At 47.0% G+C, this 22,517-nt stretch overlaps 1 protein-coding gene across 2 annotated transcripts in view; it reads left to right on the plus strand.

The window, feature by feature from the left end:
* Positions 1–22,517, plus strand: part of NSMF (NMDA receptor synaptonuclear signaling and neuronal migration factor) — a 37,283-nt gene that overhangs the window by 2,665 nt on the left and 12,101 nt on the right. Inside the window, exons 2-6 of one of the 2 annotated variants that reach the window (XM_087704700.1) lie at positions 6,758–6,819; positions 8,525–9,103; positions 11,084–11,159; positions 13,828–13,833; positions 15,824–15,892. In XM_087704700.1, coding sequence (XP_087560826.1) covers positions 6,758–6,819; positions 8,525–9,103; positions 11,084–11,159; positions 13,828–13,833; positions 15,824–15,892 — 792 coding nt within the window. The remainder of the gene's footprint in view (positions 1–6,757; positions 6,820–8,524; positions 9,104–11,083; positions 11,160–13,827; positions 13,834–15,823; positions 15,893–22,517) is intronic. The other variant, XM_087704699.1, reaches the window with a different exon arrangement.

The raw sequence follows: 22,517 nt of genomic DNA on the forward strand, positions 1-22,517 counted from the left end.
GAGCACCGTCCCCTAGAGTCGGGAATGATTAGCACATATGTGCGAGGGGAACGTTTACCTTTATTGGAGCAAAGGAATAGCGCCAGGCACTGGAAAATGGAAAGTTATCCATATTGGTGTTCTTTCCGGGAGCTTGGACACGCAGCGAGTGTGCAATTGGCCTTGGATTTCCTTTTGTGTGACCATGTGGAGAACTTGGGTAACTAATTTTGCAGAGAGATGTTTTCTGTCCTGGAGGCTGAATTGAATCCCTTACAGAATTAACTTGCAATCTTCAGGATTTAAGGACGGTCTTTCTGTGTTTAACTGTGGTTTGAGGCTGATTCCTACTTTTTCAATCTGAATTGAGAGCTTTGGTTTCTCAAGCACAGAATTCGGTATCTGATGCTCTAAGAAACAGGCTTTCAGCGGAGCCAAGCGTCTAGTCCTCATTGCTCGGAATGTGCAAACAATGTGGGTGGCGCTTGTTGAATTCTCAGAAGTGATGTGAGGGGAGGGGTGTTTAGGTGTGTTTAGATGTGTATGTGAGTGTGTGTGGCAGTCTCCAATTTGAAACCATTCCTTTAGCAAGTGTTCAAACGTTGTTGTTGTTAGTTGTGAAGTCGTGTCCGACTCATCACGACCCCATGGACCACGTTCCTCCAGGCCTTCCTGTCCTCTACCATCCTCTGGGGTCCATTTAAGCTCAGGCAGGCTGCTTCGGTGACTCCATCCACCCTCCTCCTTCTCTGCCGTCCCCTTCTTCTTTTGCCCTCCATCATTCCCAGCATGAGGCTCTTCTCCAGGGAGTCCTTCCTTCTCATCAGGTGGCCTAAATATTTGAGGTTATGTTAAAAAGCTCTATGTTCAAATCCCAGGGTCTGGGCATGTATTCATTCATTCACCTTCATTCAAGATAGATAGATAGATAGATAGATAGATAGATAGATAGATAGATAGATAGATAGATAGATAGATAGATAGATAGATAGATGGATAGATGATAGGGTTGACAGCCCGTTCATTTTTGATTTGACAGGGCTGACAGGCAGTGAGCCACCTGCGAAAACAACAACAACAACAACAACGGAGCTGATCTTTTTAATAGCAGAAAAAGAAACGTGGAGAGAATTATTTCAATGTTTCCCCTCTGTTCTTTTGTGCAGCTGTCCCACGGCCCCATCAAAAGGCAGTTTATTGATCTGGTTCGACTTCCATCCCTTCGCCTTTATTTTGGACAACTCCAAATGGCGCACAAAATATTCCTGCCTCCTCTTTTTTTTTCGTTTTTCTGACCTCTCTCCCCCCCCCCCCTCCGCGACAAGGAACCTCTGGCTTGGATTGGGAAGAAAATGTTAGTCCAAGGTCATCCTGCTAGATTCTGCACCGGAAAAATCCCTTCGCTCTCCTGATTTCCATCTGGCCCTTTCTCAACACCTCACAAGGTCACCAACTGGTGGTCCGTGGACCACTGGTGGTCTGTGAGAAAATGTTGGGGGGTCCGCATAATTATTTTTTTTTGCATTTTTTATACTGCACTAAATCCGGGGTCCTCAAACTACGGCCCCTGAGCTGGATACGTGCAATAAACGCTTGTGTGGCTGCAGAGAGTCTCCCCCTTCGGGGTCTTTTTGTGGGGGTCAAAGGGGGGCAGAAATTTCAACTTGGGGTCTGCTTCAGCCTCCTGGTGGGGGGCTTTGGGCGAAGGCTGGAGGGAAGAGCCGCTGGTGGCAAAGAGCCAAAGGGCCTCGTTCCAGTGGGACTGCATCATGGCCTGGAACTGGCTGACCATCTCAGCCCGCTGAGCCTCCAGGCGCCGGCACCTGGCCTTGCACTCCCGCAGGTCTTCCCTCTGCTTGGAAAGCCTATGCTGCTAGTCCTCAGTGAGGTGCTTCTGCTGAGCGTCCTCCTCGGTCAGATCCAATTTGAGCTGTTTTGCCAACTCTTTCTCCTGCGGGCTGCTTAGCTCCAGCAACTGCTTCCTGTTGGGGCCCTAAGAAGCTCAGGCGGGCAGGTGAGGAGTGGCTGGGAGGGGAGGGGCAAGTAGAGCCCAGCAAGGCTCCCCGCGACGTGAGTGACGTTGAGCTGGCCATGCCCACCCAGTCACATGACCACCTAGCCACGGCCACCCAGCCGGTCATTATGCAGATCCTATTAGTGGTCTGCGGGGTTTAAAATTATGAATTTAGTGGTCCCTGAGGTCCGAAAGGTTGGGGACCCCTGAACTAGAGGGAAAATCAAAAGCCTGATCAGCTAAAAACAGTTTCTCGTCCTGCTGCGAACAATAAAGTTTTGCTGGGAAATAACATCTCCTGGGATTTTCTCCCTAGTTGCAAAACCCAAGGATCTAGAAATGCACGCATGGCTGTTTTCGATAAGTCTAAACAGATTCTTTTTGTAAAAGCATCAAAAATTGGCTGGAGGCAATAACAGGGGTTAAAATAGAATGGAAACCTGAATTTTTTTTATTAGGAATAATGTCTGCGAGATACAAAAAAGAAATCCAGTATTTAATACGACATATAATTACGGCAACCCCATGGACCACATTCCTCCAGGCCTTCCTGTCCTCTACCATCCTCTGGAGCTCACGCCAGCTGCTTCGGTGACTCCATCCAGCCACCTCCTTCTCTGCCGTCCCCTTCTTCTTCTTTTGCCCTCCACCGTTCCCAGCATGAGGCTCTTCTCCAGGGTGTCCTTCCTTCTCATCAGGTGGCCAAAGGATTTGAGTTTCCTCTTCAGGATCTGGCCTTCTAAAGAGCAGTCAGGGTTGATCTCCTCTAGGACTGACCAGTTGGATGGCCTTGCCGTCCAAGGGACTCGCTGGAGTCTTCTCCAGCACCAGAGTTCAAAGGCCTCCATTCTTTGGCGCTCAGCCTTCCTTGTGGTCCAGCCTTCACAGCCCTCCATTGCAACTGGGAAAACCACAGCCTTGACTAGACGCACTTTTGTTGGCAGGGTGATGTCTCTGCTTTTTAGGATGCTGTCTAGATTTGCCATCGCTTCCCTCCCAATTATTATTACTGCTTTATAAAACCCGAGTGAGGCCACCCCTGGAATATTGCATCCAATTTTGGTAATCACATCACCCAAAAATTCAGAGAAGAGCAACAAAGATAATGAAAGGCCTGGAGATTAAAACATAGGAAGAACGGTTGGGTATGGCCTGTTTAGAGAAAAGAAGGACTAGGGGAGACATGATAGCAGTCTTCTAATATCTCAGGGGCTGCCCCAAAGAAGAGGGAGTCAAGCTATTATCCAAAGCACCTGAGGGCAGGACAAGAAGCAATGGGTGGAAACTAATCAAGGAGAGAAGCAACTTAGAACTAAGGAGAAATTTCCTGACAGTGAGAACAATTAACCAGTGGAACTCCTTGCCTCCAGAAGTTGTGAATGCTCCAACACCGGAGGTTTTGAAGAAGACATTGGACAACCATTTTGAATTTTTGAATTTAATAACATTTATATGCTGCCCAATCCCGTAGGACTGAAGTGTATAGGGTTTTCCTGCTTGAGCAGGGGGATGGACTAGAACAGTGGTCCCCAACCTTTTTATCGCCGTGGACCAGTCAGCCTTTGATAATTTTACTGTGGCCCGCTGAGCGCGCGCAGGGGTGGGGGGGGCGTGCGTACCTGCGCGGGGCTCTCTTCCCTGGAGCCTTTGTGCACGGCCCAGGAGCTTTTGCGCACGGCCCAGGAGCCTTTGCGCTGCAGCGATCATGTCCCCCGGCTGCTGCAGTGATCATGGCCCCCGGTCGCTGCGCGGCCCGGTGCCAGGTACTCCACGGCCCGGCATTGGTCCGCGGACCGGGGGTTGGGGACCACTGGACTAGAAGACCTCCAAGATCCCTTCCACCTCTGTTACTCTGTTATTCCCAGGTGCTTCTTTTTCTTTGGCAATAAAAAGCAAAGAGGGTTTGCGAAACTGGAGATCCAACCATCTCTATGTAGACCCTAGAGAAAGAGATTCTCAGAAGTTCAATTTGGCATCTCTTGGGGTTCCTCAACACTCTTAATTTGATTCCCAGCGCCCCTGAACAATTACTTCCCTCGATGGCTAATTACCTTCCATGAATTTGTCTCCTTCTTCTTCTTCGTTTCGGCTCTTTGTAAACAACCAAACTTGCAACACGAGTTTAGAGACAGGAGGTGTTTCTTCTCCCAAAGGGACAGAGAAGTCACGCCTGGAAGGGAAAAATGGGGTCCAGTTGGACTTTTTGAAGTGTCCGCCTGTGATAGCAAAAGATGGAGAATCACCTGAGGTTCAGGATTGTATGGTCCAATGAGGTGTATGTCTGTGTCTCTGATTTTGTTGGAGGGGGGAAAAATGGCTCGGATCGATCCAGGTGTGATATCGTCAGTGGTGGGTTTCAAAAATTGTTCAAACCTACTCTGTGGGTGTGGCCTCCTTTGTGGGAGTGGCTTGCTGCCCATGTGACCGGATGGGAGTCGCTTGCCACCCATGTGACCGGATATGAAGATGCCAACGACACTTGTCAGAACCACCTTAACTTACTTCACACACAGCACTGGCATGCATAAGAATAGGATGTAAACTTGTTTTTTAAAAGGCATCTTTGGTTTGCGTTAAAACAACTTCAACGCAGGGAATGTTCTGATTGCACCACAAACGCAGTAGTCATCCTTACCTTTCACAGAGGCACTGAGTTTTATAAATAGGAGCATGATAGTGTAGAGTAATCATATCCAAGGACCAGTGGTGGGTTTCAAAAAAGTTTGGAACCTCTTCTGTAGGTGTGGCCTGCTTTCCGGGTCCACTGGTGGAACCTCTTCTAACCGGTTTGGTAGATTTGACGAACTGGTTCTACCGAATAGGTGCGAACTGGTAGGAACCCACCTCTGGATATCGTGCATACTCAGGGACCAGTATCTAAAAAATGTCAGTCAGGACAAGGGAAGTGTTCTAACCGAGGTTCCCAAGAGCCTGGCAAAAACCCCTTTTATTAATTTCCTGTGAATTCTGCTCATTCACATCCAGCAAAGTCTTTCAAGGGAGGATTTACAGTCACAGACCTTATCTGCCTTGGAGAGCTGCCAGGTCGAAATCTGCAGAACTCAGCAAGGAGTCTTGGAGAGTCACAACCAATGAAGCATATGAATTCTGCAAACTCCACTCCCCTTTCGCTCCTATTTTATTTCCTCTGGGAGAGGCCATTCATTGTCCACCTGTGGCCTTACTCCCAAGTCGACCCCTGTTCTTTAGCTGTTCCCTTCCTCTGGCAACTCTGCGCATGCGCACACTGGGAACAGGCTCCTCCTGTTCTTCTGCCTCACTGATGTCTGACTCCGAAGGCAGCTGATAACTGTCAGACGGCCCTGGCCCCCTCTCTGCCTCCAACACAGAGCCCTCATCAGAGCCTTCCCCAGACTCCAGGACTGGCCCATCTTCCTCCCCAACCTCCTCACTGTCCGAATCTGCTGTGGGCCACAACAGGAAGAACTTCTGCTTGGAAATGCCCAGATGGGCAGTTTTCTGTCACGAATAAAGGATCAGCGAAGATGCTGTAGAAATCCTTCTGGCGTAGTTCTCTCTTCTCACATTGTCCTTGCTGGCAACTAGTGGTGTGTTGGAAAATTGGCCAATGTAGATAACCACTTCATGGGTTCCAGCATCCATGGCATGTTTGGGGCTGGGAATGATGGGTAGTTGGGCTTCAATTTTTCTGGAAGGCTTTAACTGGAGAAAGAATCTTAAGATATCTCAATGTCATGCTCACAGTGCTTATATGTGTTTTAGTAATCTTCCTTCCTTCCTCCCTCCCTCCCTCCCTCCCTCCCTCCCTCCCTCCCTCCCTCCCTCCCTCCCTCTGTCCTCTCCTCTTCCCCCTTCTTCTGCTCCCCTTCCCTTCCTCTTTCATCCTTTCCTTTCCCTCCCCTCCAGTCCCCTCCTTTCCTTTCACCTTTCCTTTCCTTTTCTCTCTCTCTCTCTCCCTTCCTCCTTCCCTCCCTCCCCCCTCTCTGCCCCCCTCTCTCTCCAATCACTGCTAGAATCTGAATCCAGGAGTTCGTATTAATCAAAGTCCCTAGTAATCAAACTCCTTCCTTCCTTCCTTTCCCTCCTCTTCTCTTCCCTTCCCCCTCTCCCTTCCTCTCTGCTTCCCTTTCCCCTTTTTCTTTCTCCTTTCTTCCTCCCCTCCCCTCCCTCGGTTAAGGATCAAAAGCAGAGTCTATCCGATCCCATTTCGTTCTTACCTACAAATCCATCCTACACAAGGTCCATTTATGTGGTCTCTAAAAGCTGAGCCTCATTTGATGGCACGAAGTTAATCAAAAGATACCCCAGAACGTGGGAACAGGCGGCCCTGAAGTTGTTCTTCCTGGCTTTCCCAATTTGAATAATTTCTCTCTCCCTTCCTCCCTTCGCCAAAGGAAAGCATCTTTCATTTCTCAGCAGAATATATCACTTGTCAATTTTTTTTTGCTGGTGTAAGGCCAACAGCAGCATTAGCAACATTGGGCCAGCTGAGTATGCACACCCAGAGAGACAGAGGGGAGAAAGAGAATGTATGAAGGTGTGGAGGGGAATGAAAAATGCAGGCAATTTTTATTTTATGCGGCCACCGTGCATCTCTTTGCAATGTCTCTTATTAAAATTTCCATTTGGGGAAGACGAAGGCGGGGAGGAATGCAATGGGATTGGCAAGGTAGCCGTGCCTTGAATTTTGCTGACGGGATTATTAATTTCTTCTTCTTCTTCTCTCCTTCTCTTTTGGGTCTTTTGCTCTTGGCATTTCCCCTCCACCGGATTCCAATGAAGAGCGGCGAGGGCTTTTGGGGATTATCTCTCTCAAAACCATCCCGAAGGCAAGAATGGGGCAGGTAGGATACCTTTCCCAAGATTTCGTACTGCCTTGATTTTACAGGTGCTTTCGCTGCACCTGGAGATTCACTTAACGGTAAAGGTTCCCCTCGCAAATACGTGCCAGTCGTTCCCGACTCTAGGGGGCGGTGCTCATCTCCCTTTCAAAGCCGAAGAGCCAGCACTGTCCGAAGACGTCTCCGTGGCCATGTGGCTGGCATGACTCAATGCCAAAGGCGCATGGAACGCTGTTCCCTTCCCACCAAAGGTGGTCCCTATTTTTCTACTTGCATTTTTATATGCTTTTGAACTGCTAAGTTGGCAGAAGCTGGGACAAGTAACGGGAGCTCACTCCATTACGCGGCGCTAGGGATTCGAACCGCCGAACTGCCAACCTTTCTGGTTGACAGGCTCAATGTCTTAGCCACTGAGCCACTGCGTCCCTACCCTAACCCTGACATTTATCATTTCTGCAGTACTTAATGGAGAGTTTTCTTCCCGCTATAAAAGGAGCTTACCAAGATTTCAAATTTAAAAAGAAAAAAAAAATACATTCATGAGCAAACTAAAAACTTTTAAAGACACGAACAAATGGACAAAAGCAACTGAATTTGCTAAGCCAACGGCTGTAAGACAAGGATTTCCTTTACTTTCCTGATAACAAACTGACAGAATAATTTCAGAGCCAAGGTGGCGCAGTGGGTAGAGTGCAGCACTGCAGGCCACTTCAGCTGACTGCTAGTTCAGCAGTTCAACGGTTCAAATCTCACCGGCTCAGGGTTGACTCAGCTTTTCATCCTTCTGAGGTGGGTAAAATGAGGACCCAGATTGTGGGGGCGATATGCTGACTCTGTAAACCGCTTAGAGAGGGCTGAAAGCCCTATGAAGCGGTATATAAGTCTAACTGCTATTGCTATTGCTATCATTTGATTTAGGGCAAGCAGACGAGGTCAATTTAAATTCAAGGTCATCTTCCTTTTGGGTCAATATATAAGTATTGCCTCTGTTTCTTCGAATTTAGCAACTTAAGTGAGATGCACAAATTACCTAGAATCGTACAATTGAGATTAAAAAAAGAGAGACATGATTTGAGTGATCTTGACCTGGAATTTTATCTTTCAGCGCAAAGATCTGTAACCAGACAGTAGAATTCAGGTTTTGTGCAGGGCAGAAAATGACTCCTAAAATCATAGGGACCTTGGAAGAGACCTTGGAGGTCTTCTAGTCCAACCCCTGTCCCAAGGCAGAAGACCTTATTCGAACAGGTTCTCTGTTCTCTCCAGGCACCCTTGGATCTGCTTCTCTTCAAGATGCTGGAGAACTTGTAGTCATCCCAATGATATTGACCACAACTGCTAAAGTTCCTCAGCACTCATTTGGGCCAGTAGGTTGGGTTGGGTCAACCAAGGTTGGTCCTCACCCAGATAGGAAGGAGGTCCTTCAAATCTTGTGTTTCTCATCCTTCTTTCAGATCACTTGCAGAGTCATATGTTACCAAGAAGACTCAACCCATGTTGGGTTGGGTCAACCAAGGATGGTCCTCATCCAGATAGGGAGGAAGTCCCCCAAACCTTGTGTTTTTCATCCTCCTTTTAGATCACTTGTTGGCAGAGCCATATGTCATCAAGAAGACTTAACCCAGGTTGGGTTGGGTCAACCAAGGATGGCCCTCGCCCAGATAGGGAGGAAGTCCCTCAAACCTTGTGTTTCTCATCCTGCTTTCAGATCACTTGTTGGCAGAGTCCTATGTTGGTCAAGAAGACTCTCCAGAGATCCATGTGGGTGTTCAGAACAAGCGTCGGCTGTCTCTCATTTCTGACGGGAAGTTTCAGGCCACCTTCCCCGAAGAAGCAGGTGAGAAGCTGGCCGGCGAGGGCCCCAAGCCTCGAGTCTACACCATTTCCAGCGAGAGGCCCATGCTCTCGCAGCACCAGAGCGAGAGCATGGAGCTCGTAGTCCTCAAAGGGACGGAAGACGAAGAAGAGGTGGACGGGGAACGGTCCTTGGGTCAGCCTCTCCACAACGCCGGAAGTTCTCACAACATCAGCCGACAATGCAAGGGCAGTTGGCCAAGTCACCAGCAAGGCTCGAAAGAGTATCCCGATTGTGCCCAGCTGACAGTGTCATCTCAGCATCCGTTTGATCTAGAGCATCAGCATCACCAACACCAACACCATCACCACCATCACCACCAACACCACCAGCATCACCAGCACCACCAGAACCATAATCAGAACGAAGCTGGTGAGACTGGCTGGCGCCGAAAGAAGCTGGAACGAATGTATAGCATTGATCGCGTTTCAGGTAGATGCAATTCGGAATAGAATATGAATAGGAATAGGAATACAAATATGAATACGAATACGAAAATGAATATGGATATGGATACGGATACGAATATGACTAGAATAGAATAATGAATAGAATAGAATAAGGGTGAAAGATTTATACGATCTGAAGAGAAACCAGAGTATTAGAATAGAATAAGAATAGAATAGAATATGAATAGAATAGAACAGGAATAGGAATAGGAATAGGAATAGAATAAAAATAGAATAGAATATGAATAGAATAGAATATGAATAAAATAGAACAGAACAGAATAGGAATAGGAATAGGAATAGAATAAAAATAGAATAGAATAGAATATGAATAGAATATGAATAAAATAGAATATGAATAAAATAGAATAGAATAGAACAGGAATAGGAATAGGAATAGGAATAGGAATAGGAATAGAATAAAAATAGAATAGAATATGAATGGAATATGAATAGACTGGAATATGAATAGAATAGAATAGAATATGAATATGATTAGAATATGAATAGAATAGAATATGAATAGAATAGAATATTAATAGAATAGAATATGAATAGAATAGGAATAGGACATAGGACATAGGAATAGAATAAAAATAGAATAGAATATAATATGAATAGAATATTAATAGAATATAATATTAATAGAATAGAATATTAATAGAATAGAATATTAATATAATATTAATATAATATTAATAGAATAGAATAACAGAGTTGGAAGGGACCTTGGAGGTCTTCTAGTCCAACCCCCTGCCTAGGCAGGAAACCCTACACCACTCCAGACAAAGGGCTATCCAACACCTTCTTAAAAACTTCCAGTGTTGGAGCAGTCACAAGGTTTATTGCCTCTTTCACACCAAGTGTAAATATAGGGGCAGAGAAAAGATATTTTTTTCCCTATCCCAAATCTCTACCTATGCCTAATGCCAGTCAAATGGCAAATTACGATTTGTCGATTTTGGGGGGGAATCTCCTAGCTACCCTGTTTCCCTGAAAATAAGACCTCCCCGGATAATAACCAATGGGGCTTTTGAGCACATGCGCTAAAATAAGCCCTGCCCCTAAAAAAAAATAAGCCTTCCCTGAAAATATTGCAACACAGCAGCAGCCACGAGGTGACCCCTTCCCTGCTGAGCCCTTCCCAAAAACCTGGCATAGGCAGGTGTGGAAGTTTGAGGATGTTAAGGTCTCATCGCCGGATGTAAGCCATTCTCGGTCGAGCTGCCTTCTGCAATTGACTTGACGGCCACTCTGTCACTGCCGATGAGCTTCAAGATGAGGCTCCAGATGTTTTGGGATGGCCCCCAAAGCGACAAGCCCTCTTGGTGCTATCTTGGCTTTCTTTGGCCCCAGGCCAGGGGTCGGCAACCTTAAAACACTCAAAAGAGCCATTGGGACCTGTTTTCCCACAGAAAAGGGAGCCACGAAACCTTTCCCTGACTAAAGAGCCGAGGTAGCGCAGTGGTTAGGGTGCAGTACTGCAGGCCACTTCAGCTGACTGTTATCTGCAGTTCAGCGGTTCTAATCTCACCGGCTCAAGGTTGACTCAGCCTTCCATCCTTCCGAGGTGGGTGAAATGAGGACCCAGACTGTTGGGGGCGATATGCTGACTCTGTAAACCGCTTAGAGAGGGCTGAAAGCCCTATGAAGCGGTAGATAAGCCTAACTGTTACTACTACTACTATTTCCCGAGTGGCCACAGAACTAGGATACGTAGCTGAATTAAACATTCTCTTTTCTTCTGAAACTTTTTATTTTTCTTGGATTTAACCATGGTTGGGCTAACCGGGGGTTGAAAAGTTCAATCAATTACGTGCCGCTGGGGGGGTCGCACATTGGCAGCCGTGACGCATATTTCGAGCTACAGGGAGCTGCCAGCAGAGGGATGAAAGAGCTCCAGAACGGCGGGTCGCCCTTAGCCGCTCTGCTTCTACTTACACAGCTTCCTCCTTTATTGCAGATGAGGTGCCTATCAGGACCTGGCTACCCAAAGAGAACCTTTTCACTTTCCAAACAGCGACAACTACTATGCAAGCGTAAGTTCGGCCCCGAGAAAGTTGGGGTGACCGAACCGGGGGGGCGGGGGGGGGGGGAGGAGACGGCGAGCGTAGGGTTGGGGGGGGTAGGGGGAAGCGTGTGTGAATCGGGATTCCACCCCGCCGTTGGAGGAGCAAACAAAATTTAGGATTTAGGATTTTAGGATTTTATTAATATTTATAGGCCGCCCTTTTCCCTGTGGGGACTCAGGGCGGCTTACATAAAATAAGGAAGGGGGAGTACAGACAATAGACGCAAACAATACATAGAAGTAAAATAGTAAGCAACATTCATTCATCATTCGGGTGGGGACAGATTATCTTTATCCCCAGGCCTGACGGGCTAGCCAGGTCTTAAGGGCTGCGCGGAAGGTCTGGACGGTGGTGAGGGTACGAATCTCCACGGGGAGATCGTTCCAAAGGGTCGGAGCTACTACTGAAAAGGCTCTCCTCTGTGTGGTTGCCAGTCGGCACTGACTGGCAGATGGAACTCGGAGGAGGCCTAATCTATGCGATCTAATTGGTCGCAGGGAGGTAATTGGCAGGAGGCGGTCTCTCAAGTACGCAGATCCACTACCATGAAGGGCTTTATGAGTGACAAGTAGCACCTTGAAGCGCACCCGGAGATCAACAGGTAGCCAGCGCAGCTCGTGGAGGATAGGTGTTATGTGGGCGGACTGAGGTGCACCCACAATCGCTCGCGCGGCCGCGTTCTGGACTAGCTGAAGTCGCCGGATGCTCTTCAAGGGCAGCCCCATGTTTGTTTCTAATAAGGTTTTTTTATTTGTTTCATTTTCATCACATATAAATCACAGGTATACTATTACATAGGCCAACAACATATTGTATTATTAAATGTTTACATCGATTCATCTTAACATCAACTCCTGAAAACGATTATCGGCTCCTCTGCTCTCCAAACACCATATTTCTACCTTATCCATCACTTTCTTCTCCCTCTCTCCTCCCGCTACCTTCGTTTCTTCCCTCTGTCAGTCATCCTTCCCTTCTCTACTTCCCCTTCCTCTCTCCTTCTCCTCTCTCCCCTTTCCACTCCTCCTTTCTCTCCTCCTCGTCTCCCCTCTGCCCTCTCTCCTATCCCTCTCTTCTTCCCTCTCTCTCCTCTACTTTTGGGTTGTGAGCCGCCCTGAGTCCCCCCCCAGGGAAAAGGGCGGCATACAAATAAACTTCTATACTCTATACTTCCCACTCTTCATCTCATTTACTTGGTGTATTTCAGCTTCCATTTTATGTTGATGGTATTTATAATTCCTTTTTAATATACATAGTTAATTTTAATATGTATTCTCCTCCTTTAAAAAAAAAAACAGAACAAAAAAGTATACACATATAGTCATTGTGCTTTTAAACAACCCTCCCCCCCCACTCCGCCGCCTAATTTTGGCCGAGATGTAGACCAGGTTACAATTCCCAGCTATTCTCATCATTATCATTACATAATTATACATCCTTACAGGAGCAAAAAAATATGAGCATGCTCTTTCCAATCTGACCACCAGCAATTCCCCTGCCCTTCTCTTTATTTAATGCAGATAGAACAGGAGGTCCTCGGTTTACGACCATTTGTTTAAGGGTGGTTTGGAAGCACCACAGCATATGGAAAAGTGACTTATGATCTCCTTAAGGTTGCAATTGTCGTCATCACAATCTGGACAATCGGCAACCGCGTTACACTTTTTATTTTGCCCGTCAAATTTGCTTTAGCTGCCCATCTCTGTGCAAACGTCCCTTTGGTCACCTGATCAAAATTCAGACGCCTGGTAACTGGCTCGTAGTTGTGATGGTTGCATTGCCCTCCTGCGATCCACCTTTTGTGAGCTTCTCACAAGCCCAGCCCGAAGGAGGACGCATTCGCAGAACCATCGCGTTAGTGACTGAAAAACTGCAGGGATTCACTTAGCAACGGTGTCAGGAAAGGTCATAAAATGGGGCAACACTCCCTTAGCAACTGTCTTCGCTTAACAATGGAAAAAGTGGGCTCCATGGCAGTCATCCGCTGAGGGTTGTGGCCCGCCAGTGGAGCTGGTAGCAGATACGGACAGTGAGGAGGTTAGGGAGGAAGATGGGTCAGTCCTGGAGTCTGGGGAAGGTTCGGATGAGGGCTCTGTGTCGGAGGCAGAGAGGGGGCCAGGGCCGTGTGGCAGTGATCAGCTGCTTTTGGAGTCAGACATCAGTGAGGCAGAAGAACAGCTGGAGCCTGTTCCCAGTGTGCACATGCGCAGAGCTGCCAGACGAAGGGAAGAGCTAAAGAACAGGGGTCGACTTGGGAGTAAGGCCACAGGTGGATGGTGAATGGCCCCTCCCAGAGGAAATAAAAGAGGAGCGAAAGGGGAGTGGAGTTTGCAGGAGGCAATTAGTTCCCGTAATTGGTTCGTGAATCCCTGAGACTCCTTGTCAAGTTCTGTATATATCTGGCCTGGCAGCTCTCCAAGCCAGATAAGGTCTGTGACTGTAAATCCTCCCTCGAAAGACTTTGCTGGAGGTGAATGCTTCATGCTCTTGGGAAGCCTCGGTCAGAACACTGAGGACTGTCTGTATCTGTGAACCGTTCGCACGACAAAGAATGATTAACAACGAAAAAGAGTTTTGCCACTAATGTTTTCCTGTTTTTCTCTTTCTGCTTCTGGATTCTTTTTGGGGTCACCAGCATTTCGTAAGTATAACTCCCACCGCGTCTCCATAAATCTTGTCTATTCTTTTTATCGCTTGCTTGTATGGGCATCCTTCGATCCAAACGTCTACATTTCTTCTGGTATATTGTGCCCGTGTCGATACTTTCCCTCACAAAAACACCTAGAGTTGATCCATCCTTTCTTCTGCAATCATTTCCGCTGGGAGGGCTGAAGATGTTGTGATCCACACACCTCCATTTTGCTGCTGCTTCGCAACTTCCATCTTTTGTCGCCAAGTTGGGAAATCGGAATTCCAAGCGTTTCATCATTGTGTGAAATCCTTCCTTGGTGCCTTCTGTGGTCCTTTGTCCATCCCTGATGGATTTTCGTATGAGGAGATCCTTTGAGGGGGGAGGGGTGTAAGATGCAGGTGGCTCAGCGGCTAAGGCTCTGAGCTTGTAGATCAGAAAGGTCGTCAGTCCGGCGGTCCGAATCCCCTAGCGCTGCGTAACGGAGGGAGCTCCCGTGACTTGTCCCGGCTTCTGCCAACCTAGCCGTTCGAAAGCACGTTAAAAAATGCGAGTAGAAAAATAGGAACCACCTTTGGTGGGAAGGGAACAGCGTTCCGTGCGCCTTCGGGTGTTGAGTCATGCCGACCACATGACCACGAAGAACGTCTTCGGACAGCGCTGGCTCTTCGGCTTTGAAACGGATATGAGCACCGCCCCCTAGAGTCGGGAACGACTAGCAGATATGGGCAAGGGGAACCTTTACCTTTAGAGATTTCCTTTGTCCCGGAAGCTGTCTCCTCCCCCAGATTCTTGTGCCCACCTGGCCTGGTCTCCTTGCCCTGTTTTGATTTGATTTGATTTGATTTGATTTATTGGATTTCTATGCCGCCCTATTCCCAGAGGGACTCAGGGCAGCTCACAAACCAAAATAGGGGGGGGGGAATACAAACAAGAGGAACAATGGACAAACAACTACAAACAATTTAAAAACACTCAACTACCACACAATTCGAGCAGGGGCAGGGAATCCGTCAGCCCCAGGCCTGTCGGAACAACCAGGTTTTAAGGGCTTTGCGGAAAGCCTGAAGGGTGGTGAGGGTCCGAATCTCCACGGGGAGCTCGTTCCAGAGGGCCGGAGCAGCCACAGAGAAGGCCCTCCTCCGGGTGGTGGCCAATCGGCATTGGCCAGTAGATGGAATTCGGAGGAGGCCTAATCTGTGGGATCTAATAGGTCTGTTGGAGGTAATTGGCAGCAGGCGGTCTCTCAAGTACCCAGGTCCAATACCATGAAGGGCTTTATAAGTGACGACTAGCACCTTGAAGGGTATCCGAAGACCAATAGGCAGCCAGTGCAGCTCGCGGAGGATAGGTGTGACGTGGGTGTACCGGGGTGCACCCACAATCGCTCGCGCGGCTGCATTCTGGACGAGTTGAAGTCTCTGAATGCTCAAATGCTGCCCCATGTAGAGCGCATTGCAGTAGTCCAGTCTAGAGGTCACAAGGGCACGAGTGACTGTTGTGAGGGCCTCCCGGTTCAGGTAGGGACGCAATTGGTGCACCAGGCGAACCTGGGCAAATGCCCCCCTGGTCACAGCTGACAAATGGTGTTCTAAAGTCAGCTGTGGGCCCAGGAGGACTCCAAAATTGCGGACCCTGTCTGAGGTGCGTACTGTTTGACCCCCCAGCCTGAGAGATGGAAAACTTGGCCAATTGTTGGGAGGAAAACACATCAGCCACTCGGTCTTGTCTGGATTGAGTGCAAGCTTGTTAACCCCCATCCAGACCCTAACAGCCTCCAGGCACTGACACATCACGTCAACCGCTTCACTGAGTTTTGTGACTTGGTTCCTCGTTTTCGTCCCTTGCTTCTCCTTCTCCTCCCCGATTCCGGGATTTGGTATCTGTGTCCGTCTTGTGTCCCCCCCTTGTCCTCCCTCCACCCCTTTCTTTCCATGATGTCATCGTTCCGTTTCGAAGCTTCTGTTGGCTCGCTTTTAATGCCTTAAACCTGGTTCCCCAGGGCGTTCAGGGGCTATGCCGAGAGGAAGCGTCGAAAACGAGAGAACGATTCGGCGATTTTGATCCAGAGGTACGGAGAGCGGGATTTTTCCCTTGCACGGGTTCGAATTTTTGCCTTGGTTGTATGCGCCGGCTGCAAATGGGTGCTGAGATTCCTTATTTTCCTTCCTTTCTTTTCTTTTTTCCTGGATGAAAGGAATGCAATAGTTTCAAGATCCTCACCACTCTCTTTGCTGGACTGCTTTGCAGAGAAGACAGTAGCCCTTAGACTTATATACCGCTTTACAGTGCTTTTGCAGCCCTCTCTAAGCAGTTGACAGAGTCAGCCTCTTGCGCCCCCCCAAAAAAATCTGGATCTTCATTTGACCCACTTTGGAAGGACGGAAGGCTGAGTCAACCTTGAGCTGGTCAGGATTGAACTGCTGGTAGTGGGCAGTGAGTTATTGCATTCTACCCACTGTCCGTCCTTCCTTCCTTCCTTCCTTCCTTCCTTCCTTCCTTCCTTCCTTCCTTCCTTCCTTCCTTCCTTCCTTCCTTCCTTTTTATCCTTCCATCTTCCTTCCTTCCTTTTATGCTTGCATCTTCCTCCTTCCTTCCTTCCTTCCTTCCTTCCTTCCTTCCTTCCTTCCTTCCTTCCTTTCTTTTTATCCTTCCATTTTCCTGCCTTTTATGCTTGTATCTTCCTTCTTCCTTCCTTCCTTCCTTCCTTTTTATCCTTCCTTCCTTCCTTCCTTCCTTTTTATCCTTCCATCTTCCTTCCTTTTATGCTTGCATCTTCCTCCTTCCTTCCTTCTTTCCTTCCTTCCTTCCTTTTTATCCTTCCATCTTCCTTCCTTTTATGCTTGCATCTTCCTCCTTCCTTCCTTCCTTCTTTCCTTCCTTCCTTCCTTCCTTTTTATCCTTCCATCTTCCTTCCTTCTTCCTGCTTTCCTTCCTTTTTATCCTTCCTTTCTTTTTATCCTTGCATCTTCCTGCCTTTTATGCTTCCATCCTCCTTCCTTCCTTCCTTCCTTCCTTCCTTCCTTCCTTCCTTCCTTCCTTCCTTCCTTCCTTCCTTCCTTCCTTCCACCCACTACTTAGACTTATATACCACTTCAAAGTGCTTTTACAGCCCTCTCTAAGCTGTTTACAGAGCCAGCCTCTTGCCCCCCCCCCACAATCTGGGTCCTCATTTTACCCACCTCAGAAGGATGGAAGGCTGAGGGAGGGAGGGAGGAAAGAAGGGAGGGAGGGAGGAGGAAAAGAAGGAAGGAAGGGCGATGGCAATAGCACTTAGACTTATATATCGCTTCACAGTGCTTTTACAGCCCTCTCTAAGCGGTTTACAGAGTCAGCCTCTTGCCACCCCAATAATCTGGGTCCTCATTTGATCCACCTCGGAAGGACGGAAGGCTGAGTCAACCTGGAGCCTGGGGAGATTCAAGTTGCCAAATTGCAGTCAGCCGGCAGTCAGCAGAAGTAGCCTGCAGTACCCCACTCTCACCACTGTGCCCCGGCGGCTCATTGAGCAAATAAAGGGTTCGTTTTCTTCGTAATGGGAAGGGTCTTTTCCAAAAATATAAACTTGGCAAGAGCTTCAGGCCAAGATGGTTTTAAGGGGTGCAGTGTAGGATCTCGTCCCAAAAACCTGGGTACAAAACAGCAAAAGGGGCACCGAAGACCATCTGGAGAATATTTGTAGCTCAGGGTTGAAACGAGGGAGTGAGGGGGGGGGCCCTCCTTGGTGCTACAAATAGTTTTGGCGGTCTCTGCTTCCTCCCTTGGCAAGAATCTGCACTGCAGTTCCACTTGTATTGGTAGTCCTCGACTTACAACCATTCACTTAGCGACCGGTTAAAAGTTTCAACAATGGCCCTGGGGGGGGGGGGGCGGAGAAATGACTTAGGAGAGAGTTTCACGCTTCCAACCATTGCTGTAATCCCAAAGTCATGTGATCAAACTTAGGAAGCTTGATTCGTACTTACGACGATTTGCAGCATCCCAGGGTGGGTGGGTTCACACAATCCCCATTTAGCGACCTTCTGACAAGACAAGTCAAGGGGTGGGGGTGGGGTGGGGGAAACCTGGATTCTCTTTAAGAACTGTGCGAGTAACTTGACCACGGTGGCAAAGAAGGGTTGTAAAAAACAGGGCAAAATCCCCTGAGCAAGTGTTTCACTTAGCAGCAGGTATGTGGGGTTCCCTTGTGGTCGTAAGTCAAGGACTACCAATATTCCTTATCTTGCCTCTCTGCACCTCTGCTTATCTTCCCAGTTTGCATGTTTGAGAAGGACGAGAGTTGCCGAAGGGAAAAAACTAATCCAGCCTGCTTTCTCCTGTTCTCAGGCTTTGCAACCCTGAGCATCTTACTAATTTATGGAATTGGGTGGGTGGGGGAGATTATTTCCTATATAAGCCCCCTTGGGCTTGGGCTTCGCTAGGCGACAAGGCCGTTTGCTTGAGGCTGCCGTTTTGAGCACTAGCTTGTGGCGCTAACCGGTTTTACTCTTCGTTTACTTTAGTTTATTGTCATTTCACCTAAAGATGCAGAAGTTTTGTCCCCGATATTGGCCGTAATTTGAGGATGGCCTGTAAGTCTTGGAAAAGCCGGTTGGTAAAACCTGACCAATTGCTTTCAGCAAACATAAAGGGAATTCAAACGCCAGCCGGGATTCCTTTCTCGTTGATCTCTTCTTCAATTTCCCCGTAAGGTTTTAGTTCGGGAGTCGAAATGCAACTTTAGTTTTTAGATTGCAGACTTTGGTACAAATTATGCAGCTCCGATTGCGAGGCTAACCCTTTAAGCCCTTAAAATGCTTTTCTCTCATTCCGCTTTCTGGATTTGTCTCCTCGGATTCTTATCGATCTTTGCCGGCTCCTAAACCCCAAACCGTAGCACCTCGTTGACAGGGTCTCGCGCAGTCGAGCATCAATTTGCCATGGGTGCAAACAGCGTGCAAACGGTTTTGAGAGAGGCTGAACCGGCATTTTCAGCGGTTGTGATTTCAACCTCTTCAAAGCACCTTTGGGACACCTCTAAGTCCAGGCCCCGTGAATGATGGCGACCCTTATCTAGCACCACTTTAGCTTTGACCAAGGTCTTGTGTATAAGGTAGCGATGGTGAACGATTCAGGGCTTTAAAGTCAACAAGTTGCTCCTGGTTGTTTGCACCAGGCAACTCAGGTGCTTTGGGGAATAAGTCAAACCCCCCCCCCCATGTCTGTGACTGCCCCTCAAACACTGGGAGACAATTATGAGTATATCTGAGAAGGGGGGAGAGAGGAAAGAGAGAGTGGGGGATAGATAGATGAGATACATAGATAGATACATAAGAGGATAGATAGATAGATAGATAGATAGAGAGATGAGAGGGAGAGATGATAGATGATAGATGATAGATAGATAGATAGATAGATAGATAGATAGATAGATAGGAGGGAGAGAGATGATAGATGACCTAGATAGATAAATGAGATAGATAGATAGATGAGAGAGGGAGAGATGATAGATGAGATGGATGGATGGATAGATAGAGATAATTAATGATGGATGACAGAAAGGTAGGTAGGTAGGTAGGTAGGTAGGTAGGTAGGTAGGTAGGTAGGTAGATAGATAGATAGATAGATAGATAGATAGATAGATAGATAGATAGATAGATAGATAGATATGGATGAGATGGAGATGATAGATGAGATAGACAGACAGACAGATATACAGTAGATAGATAGATAAGGTAAATAAGTAGATAGGTAGATGAGAGAGAGTGAGAGAGATGATAGATGATATAGGTAGTTAGGTAGTTAGGTAATTAGGTAGTTAGGTAGATAGATAGGTAGGTAGGTAGGTAGGTAGGTAGGTAGGTAGATGATAGATAGATAGATAGATAGATGATAGATAGATAGATAGATAGATAGATAGATAGATAGATAGATAGATATGGTTGAGAGGGAGATGATAGATGAGATAGACAAATAAACAGATATACAGTAGATAGATAAGGTAAATAGGTAGATAGGTAGATGAGAGAAAAGGAGAGAGATGATAGATGATATAGATAGATATGTAGGTAGACAGACAGACAAACAGACAGACAGGTATGGTGAATGATGGATATTGATAGATAGAGATAGATACTGTAGATAGATACTAGAGAGAGAGAGAGAGACATTTCAGAGTCCCTCCTCTAAGCTTTTTGCAGGCAGAAATCTCAGCCCACAAACTTGGGGACAGCAATTTACTTTCCATACCTTCGGTTGTCTGAATTTTGTTTTCATGAAAAATGCTCGTCCGTCTGTGTTTTCTGCGGCTACACATTCAGAGTGTAGGGACGGTGATGCCCGAAGCAGAAAGAAATAATAATCAAAAAGGGGTTTTTCTTTGTGAGGGGGAAAAAATACAATAAGAGTGTTGATATCCTGCAGTCTATTGTCATTAGCCAATGGTCTCGTTTAAATGGAGGGGGGTGTAAAAGGATTTATTTCATCCTTGCTGTCCTAACTCTGTGGAAGGCTTTAGAAATGCTTTTGATGAAATGAAAACTGACCTTAAGCTGGGAACTACGGAGAGATGCCATTATAATTTACTTGGGAAGATTTTATTCCCTTCTATTTTCATCCTCTGGCCTCTGAGACATTAAGAGTTTAATTCTTCTCTAAAGACACTTTAAGGCTCAATAGCTAAGATGCTGAGCTTGTCGATCAGAAAGGTCGGCACTTCGGCGGTTTGAATCCCTAGTGCCGCGTAACGGAGGGAGCTCCTGTGACTTGTCCCAGCTTCTGCCAATCTAGCAATTCGAAAGCACGTTAAAAATGCAAGTAGAAAAATAGGAACCACCTTTGGTGGGAAGGGAACAGCATTCCATGCGCCTTCGGCGTTGAGTCATGCCAGCCACATGACCACGGAGACGTCTTCGGACAGCGCTGGCTCTTCGGCTTTGAAACGGAGATGAGCACCGCCCCCTAGAGTTGGGAACGACTAGCACAGATGTGCGAAAAGAACCGTTACCTTTTAAAGACAATTTGAGAGAGATATAGCGAGGGTGGTTCCTAACCATCATTGTGGTTCGATGGAGAAGTTGCTCGGATCAAGAACGGGATGAGCAAAGTCCTAATCCGTCCCCAGAAATTCTGTGGGGGACTTTGGGCTAATCTCTCCCTTTCACCAGGCAGTATGGGATAGTGGTTAAGATGCTGGACAAGGAGTGCAAAATTTCAAGGTCTAGTTTCCCATTGGGCAAAGGAAGCCAGCTAGATATCTTAGGACTTGCCGTCCTACCTTGGGAAGTCAAGAAACATCTACCTACCAACTCATGTTGGTGGAGAGCATCCATAATTACCTCCATCTCAGACTTGTTCAAAAACCCCATGAATTATTTTCAAGTCAAACTTGATTTGACAGCAAATCTTTTCTAAACCTGAGTCCAACCAGAGATGGAGAACGGGTGCCACCTAGTGTTGCCTGGTAGAAATAGAATAGAATAACAAGAGTTGGAAGGGACCTTGGAGGTCTTCCAGTCCAACCCCCAGCTTAGACAGGAAACCCTATATACCATTCCAGACAAATGGTTATCCAACATCTTCTTAAAAACGTCCAGTGTTGGAGCATTCGCAACTTCTGGAGGCAAGTTGTTCCACTGATTAATTGTTCTCACTGTCAGGAAATTTCTCCTCAGTTCTAAGTTGCTTCTCTCCTTGATTAGTTTCCACCCATTGCTTCTTGTCCTGCCCTCAGGGGTTTTGGAGAATAGCTTGACTTCCTCTTCTTTGGGGCAGCCCCTGAAATATTGGAAGACTGCTGTCATGTCTCCCCTAGTCCTTCTTTTCATTAAACTAGACATACCCAGTTCCTGCAACTATTCTTCATATGTTTCAGCCTCCAGTCCCCTAATCATCTTTGTTGCTCTTCTCTGCACTCTTTCTAGAGTCTCCACATCTTTTCTACATTGTGGCGACCAAAACCGGATGCCATATTCCAAGTGTGGCTTACCAAGGCCCTATAAAGTGGTATCAACCCTTCACATGATCTTGATTCTATCCCTCTGTTGATGAAGCGTAGAACTGTGTTGGCTTTTTTGGCTGCTTCTGAACACGGCTGGCTCCTATTTAAATGGTTGTCCACTAGGACTCCAAGATCCCTCTCACAGTTATTACTATTGAGCAAGGTACCACCTATACTGTACCTGTGCATTTGGTTTTTGTTGCCTAAATGTAGAACCTGACTTTTTTCACCCTTGAATTTCATTTTGTTAGCTAGCGCCCAACATTCAAGTCTGTCCAGATCCTTCTGTATCTTGAGCCTCTCTTCTGGAGTGTTGGCTATTCCTGCCAGCTTGGTGCCATCTGCAGATTTGATGAGTTCCCCATCTATCCCCCCCCCATCTAAAATAACATTAGAACTCTCTGATCCACCAGCTGATTTTATCCCACTGGAAAGGGAGACAGAAAAATAATGGGGTCTTTTCAGAGAGAGGGGTGGTGGTGAAAGTTTTTAAAGAGTAAGATTTGAGCCTTCAAAAAATCAGGTTCTGAGTTAAAACTATATTCCCTCTAATCTTTTTAATACCTTGGTTTTATTTGCAGTTGCGAAAACCAACCTATATCAATCCCTTGTTTCTCCAATTCTTGTTTTTGTTTTATTCCATCCACTTCTGTTAAGATATCTTTGTATCTGATAATATTCTTCATGTTGCTCATATTTGGTTGGGTCAATGCTTCCA

This window comes from Thamnophis sirtalis, unplaced genomic scaffold, assembly GCF_051295495.1.
Source record: "Thamnophis sirtalis isolate CommonGarterSnake01/CBP01778 unplaced genomic scaffold, rThaSir2_p1.2 scaffold_2, whole genome shotgun sequence".
Lineage (NCBI taxonomy): Eukaryota > Metazoa > Chordata > Lepidosauria > Squamata > Natricidae > Thamnophis > Thamnophis sirtalis.